The following is a 6,150-nucleotide window of genomic DNA, read 5'->3' as shown; positions in this document are numbered from 1 at the left end:
GAGTGGAACATCACTACTGAGCTCCTACAGCTCCACCTGCAGCTCATTACCGAATCATGTCTGAACAGCAGTGCCTGCCTGGGCTCCTCAGGATAAGCCATTAGGAGCAGGTGAGGGCTCCAGCTGCAGCGAGGTCACTGGCCGGCAGATCGCTTCTCTCACATTTTAAGTCAGCTCTCCCTTTCAAAGGGAGAACAATAAACAAGGAAACCTGGTGGAATGCCGCAGTGCACTCATTTGAGTGTTTCACACTGCAGACACTTCTGCTTTCCCAACAGAAACAAAACAGCCTGCACGCCAGAGCCAGTTCTTCCTAAACTATTAACACCTGCCTAATTACAGAGTCAAGTTCAGGGAACAGAAACAGCAAACAGCTGCTATTAATAATGTGGCACAGTAAAGCCTAGGCCTCCTTTCATCTTTACAGGACCAGGACAAAAACCAAAACCTCACCTGCAGCAGCAGGACCAAGGAAGGGTACAGTACAAAGCTGGGCTTTGACAGCGTTACCGACAGCAGTTCTGCTACGAGGAGAGGGAGTGGATGAGATCTGAAAACAACACTGGCACAACTTTTTGAAGAACAGATTTTAACCTTTATTGACCACAGATCAGTTCTCTCACATTTTAAGTCAGCTCTGCCTTTCAAAGGGAGAACAGTGAACAATGAAACCTGAAGGAACGCCACAGTGCATTTGAGTGTTTCACTTTTATAGACACTGCTGCTTTCCCAACAGAAACAAAATGGCCTGCATGCCAGAGAGACAGTTCTTCCTGCACCATTAACACCTGCCTAATGAGAGTCAAGTTCAGGGGGGGACAGAAACAGCAACAGCTGCTACTAATAATCTGAAAACAGCACAACACTGGCACAACTTTTTGAAGAACAAATTTTAACCTTTATTAGTAACCAGGGCTGCTCTTTCCAGTAGCAATTACAGCAGGATCTAGAACAAAGTACAACAGGGAGTGAGTTAGGATAGATGAGCTTTGAGCCCAATCACCTTTTCTTAAATGCATTACTTACTTTTTTTCTTACTATGGAAAGATGGGAATTATTTTTCTCTCTTATTTACTAATGACTTGGCTATTTCACACCTCCCTCATGATCAAAATAAAAATTATGTCATTACCTCTTTTGCAAAGCAACACAAAAAAATACAGTAATAGGAACAATTATGACTGCAAAGCCCACACACCATTTAAAAAATAAATAATCACTTGACAAGGAAAGCAGAACACGTTTTGAGGCTGTTAAAACTTACTACTGACTGACAACGCTCTCAAGTGTAAAATTTTATATTTTAGGCATGAGTTCGTGTCAGTCCGGTGGAATTCAGTCAGTAGACTAACACTTTTTGCAGGAAATCTGGTAGTGGCACTGCTAGCAGGTTCCTAAAGGCATCCAAGGTACTCAAAGCAAACAGGGTACCAAGCTTAGTAGGAGACTAAAACAAGGACGTCTCCTACAGGAGAACAGATACACACATCCCGGGAATTCCGGGCTGTGGTTACAGCATGTTCAGCTCGCTGCAGCTTCCTGCAGTGCTGTATCATCGTGCAAAGTGCTTAACATGAGAAAACTACAAGACATATAATCTGGTTCTCTCAGATTTCTACTCCAGAGCTGAACTTCAGCCACCAGAGAGAAGTCACCATTTTTTCTGAACCAAAACTGATCCCGTGCTGGGATTTCTTTATGAAAGGCTACGCAAGGGCCGGCCATTAGATGTCACCTTTGTGCAGAGTATGTGTGACAACACCCTCCACAAAGTTAATCGGTAAAGCAGTTTAGTAGTTAACCCCCAGTACACCAAGTTCTACAGGTGTGCTGTGAGACAGCTCCCAATGCTTAGAAACCAGTGTTTCAGTGGATTCACTTCGGTACTTCTTGTAGAGCTGATAATCTAGTCAGGCTGTAGAGCTATGCAAATTCAAGTGGTTTTATTTTGATGTATTTCTGCAGGCTGGAATACTCACTGTTTTTCACTGCTTTTCCTGCCCACAATTGGGCATTGATTTCCTCAGAATGGCAGAGGTCCTTTCCTCAATAGTACTGATGGCCAAGCCACATAGCATACCTTTGTTGTTTTTCCTCACCTGCTGAATAGCCTCCACAATTTGGTCTCTATGGAAATGAAAGAAATAACTGTTTACACATCACATTTTGTGCAATACATTTAGCACTTAGTTACCATGGATATTGGCTCCATTACAAGCCAGAGCAGAAAGGAAACCCCAGAACTCTCACCTGCTAGCCTCTGGATGGGTTGCTTGAAGTCTCTTAATCAGCTTGGTAAAGCTACTCAAGTTCAGTGCATAAGGAGAATTAAAGATATCACCTGGTTCAATGCTGTAAGAATAAGATGTTTTCTGCAGGGAATTTTCTCCAGTATCCTAGAATTGCATCAAAATAAGGAAAAAGTGAATGGGTTAAGTATTGTACAGGTCATACAACAAATCTTTCCTACAAATAAACATAAAGTCATAGAACCACAGAAGGATTCAGGTTGGAAGGGACATTATAGAGTCCATCCAGTTCCACTCCCCTGCCATGGGCAGGGAACACCTTCCACTAGACCAGGTTGCTCAGAGCCCCATCCAACGTGGCCTTGGACACTTCCAAGGATGGGGCAGCCACAGCTTCTCTGGGCAACCTGTGCCAGGGCCTCACCACCCTCACAGGGAAGGATTTCTTTCTAATATCTAACCTAAACCTGCTCTCTTTCAGTTTGATACCAGTTTGAATAAGAAAAAACCCAAATGATACAGACTCAGATCAGTTATTCCAATACAACCACTCGTGTTATCCAATCTGTAAATTAGAAATAAAACCACTACATGCATTTATGAGTAACTTACATTCCTGCTACTTTAAATTAGATCCAATTACCATTTCCCAAAGGACTAGCATGTTTAAAGAGAAATCCCCAAAGACAGCAAATCTATGCAGTTTATGAGAGCAATACCAGCAAGTACTAATTTGGCGTTTACCGTCCAAGGGCCAAGCTGAGCCAAGACAAAATCCTGTATTTGTACAGATATTTCTTAGATTTCTACTAAAAAATCCTACAATTTCTTTCCAATCCAGTACCCCAAAATCTTTCCTGTATAAAATCTCAGGACATTCACATTAAAAAAAGGTATTACTCAAAAGGGGAGAAAAACAAGATGAAAAATCTAGTGCAAATGGGTAAGTTCCCAACTGTCTTAAGAAAAGTCACAATTTGATGCAGCAATAGAGCTCTCACTCTTCTGTCACATGCCAGAAATTTACTACCAATATGTAACACATTTTCCTATCCTAACATCATTCTCTACATATTAAATGTAACATTTGATGAGACAAGAAGTTTTAAGGCTCTTAGACTGCCACAGAGAGGAGCTTTGGTAATAATTATTTACCTTTTGATTATCTCCAAGCAAAGAATGTACCAACTCTTCAGTAGGTGATTTCATATCAGGGAACTTGACAGCAAATGTATGGATGAACTCATTAAAGAGGCAAGACATTACTACTACAACATAACTAAGAACAGACATACCTCCAGCACTGAAGAACCTGGGCCACCAACATGAACAGCAGAATGTTCATTCCCACTCTGCACTGTCTTAGCTTCTAATAATAAATGTAAGAAAGCAAACAGTTACAATTATTCTTGTTTCAGTTCTAGCTGACATATTCTCTGTAAATTTTGGAATGCCTAGAGAGAAAACCTTTGAAAAAAACCTAAGAGAATGAAGAGGATCTTCTAACAGAAAATGAGTCTCCTGAGCAGCACAACAGTTCAGTTTGTGAAATATCTTTTCCCTGAGTGTTTCCTGAGGTTTGAAAAGGCAAAAGAGGCAGAGAAAACACTGCTCTGAACTAAAGGTACCACTGCTGAAGGCTGGGCAGGGGAGCCCCCAAGCTCTCAACACACAGGGACTTCTCACCATGCCAGTCACTGTGACCCAAGTGTCCAAACACAAACCATTCTCAGCTAACTCTTAGTAATCCAGCATGGGAAGGAAGGGAAGGAGGAGAAAAAAAATAAAGATTTCTACCTATGTGATTGGTTGGACATTTACTAATTTGAGTTTAACCACTGTAGGTAAAGTTTTCAAGGAAAAATACGGATGAAAACAGCTGAGTTATCTACAAGGATTCACCGTAAGTTAATGAAATAATAAGTCTAAAAACCCAGCTGGCATTTTTTCCAGGTTTACTTATGCTTGTAGAAGGAACAGACTACTCAAATAATAAAAAACCACCATTATTAGGAATGTCAGCTTAAAGCACACGACTCTTAAATCACCTGTGCCTTGCTTTTCTTGTTGCTTTTTCGTTTCTTCAGGTATTACTGGAAAATCTGACATTGTCAGCTCTTCTTTAGCATCAAACCAATATTCAGTCCCTTCCTCAGTTTTCATACGGCCTTGACAATTGAAATAAAATTCAGGGTGTTAAAATTCAAACCATGTTATGTCATATGAACATCAAATTTCTATACTTAAGAGGATTCCAGCTACCTACATGACTTAGTACTACATTTAAGAGGTGACACAGACTAGTTTTCACTTCTAATTTAAGTAGCAATTTTTTTTTCAAGATGTAAATAATAATATAGAGCTCTACACTATTACCACTCATATAAATTATTATTAAAAATAAATTATGACAGCTGATATATAAGCATTCCATCACAGAAAGAACAGCTGAGCATCCATGTATATGTTTTACACAGGGTTTGTTTTTTTCCCCAACAACTTAACTCACAAATAACGTGGTATTTTCACTAGATGCAGACTGCTTACCATGTTTCAGATCCCGGCCTTTATGCTGTCCTTCCCGTGCCTCGGGGGAAGCAGAGTCCCTTGGCTGACCACCTTCAGTCTGTGACTTGTCCTACAAACATGTTTCAGTTTACATCACAGCACTTGCACCTGATTATACATTATTTTTCTAAGCTTCAGAATGTAAGTTGATTAAACAGGTAAATTTTATGAAGTTATCCTACGGATTGTCTTCAAGAATCCCCAACTTATTTTGAATGGGCAGTCAAAAGTGTGGACACAGCAGCTGCATTTGTGATTAGTGGCAGAGGATCTCAGGCTGAGCCCTGAAAACTGTGATTGTATTTGCAGGTAAAAGGAGACCCTGCTCCACAACATTAACACCTATGAAACTCAGCAGTGAAGAAGTCCCTACCCTACTGACAGAAGTCTGCTCTTGCATTTCTGGTGCTTCAACATCAGCCTTTTCTTCACCTGAAAGACCACTAAAACAGATCCAAGAATTTCATACAAAATATGCCACAACAATTTTAAATTCTACAATTACTTCTACAAGTACTCTGACACATTAATTTAAATATTTCCAAAAGCTCACAGTAAAATAAACTTACTTAGTAAATCTTAGCTTTTTTTGATTATATCTAAACGGCTTTCTGGGGGATGTTTTGATGTATGTCCTTATAATTCAAAATATCTCTACAATTTTTACTAATTAATTATAAAACAACTAAAACTAACTGCCCTTTTTTTTCTTCAATTGATTTTACTTATGCTTAAAAAGAAATTTCAAAAAGGTCTCCAGCTGTTTACCTAATTCAGTAAAACTTATTGCCAAATTTGGTTTTTTATCTCCACTTAAAGTCACTGGGCATGGTTCCTGACTATGCAATACCATGTATCTGAAATATGAAGTTATTTTTCTATCATTCTTCATAACTGAATGACAATCTTAGCAGAACAGATGTTTATATACTCAATATTTATCTCTGTTGGCAGCAAAGTCCTTTTGGGTTTTTATGGCTGCTTGGTTTTTAAGATAGATCCCATCATGACTGGAGACAAAGATTTTTAGTAGTGGAAGTAGGGAACCAGGAAAATGACCTGTAAATTGAAAACTTTTGAAGTTTTTTAAGATAGTGAAGATATAACTCCCTTGTTTGCATAGCAGAACACTGCAGACTAAAAATGCCCTTAAAATAAAATCATTGTACCCAAAGGGCAATGCTGGCCTTTCAGCTAAACAGTCTGAAACAACAAGATACATTCTGAAATCAAGAAATTTTAAGTTTAACATCTTATAAACTCATTCCTCATTTATTTTTAGGAAGTACAACAAGAAATGAAACTACTTACTCAGAGCCAAGAGACTTTCTGA

The 6,150-nt window shown here is 39.2% G+C and overlaps 1 protein-coding gene across 1 annotated transcript; it reads right to left on the bottom strand.

Annotated features, from left to right (window-relative positions):
• Window positions 1–875: 875 nt before the first annotated feature.
• On the bottom strand, window positions 876–6,144 carry RBM44 (RNA binding motif protein 44). Its single transcript, XM_039381354.1, has 8 exons — window positions 6,129–6,144; window positions 5,191–5,260; window positions 4,797–4,887; window positions 4,298–4,417; window positions 3,545–3,618; window positions 2,251–2,396; window positions 1,980–2,127; window positions 876–946 (listed from the first exon to the last, which is right to left on the bottom strand). The coding sequence occupies exons 2-7, from the start codon at window positions 5,215–5,217 to the stop codon at window positions 1,986–1,988; spliced, it is 600 nt and encodes a 199-aa protein (XP_039237288.1). The 5' UTR covers window positions 5,218–5,260; window positions 6,129–6,144; the 3' UTR covers window positions 876–946; window positions 1,980–1,985.
• Between the last annotated feature and the right edge of the window lie 6 nt (window positions 6,145–6,150).

This window comes from Pipra filicauda, unplaced genomic scaffold, assembly GCF_003945595.2.
Source record: "Pipra filicauda isolate LSUMZ 115617 unplaced genomic scaffold, ASM394559v2 scaffold21_size4447388_pilon, whole genome shotgun sequence".
Lineage (NCBI taxonomy): Eukaryota > Metazoa > Chordata > Aves > Passeriformes > Pipridae > Pipra > Pipra filicauda.
This window is presented reverse-complemented; position numbering and strand designations above follow the sequence as displayed.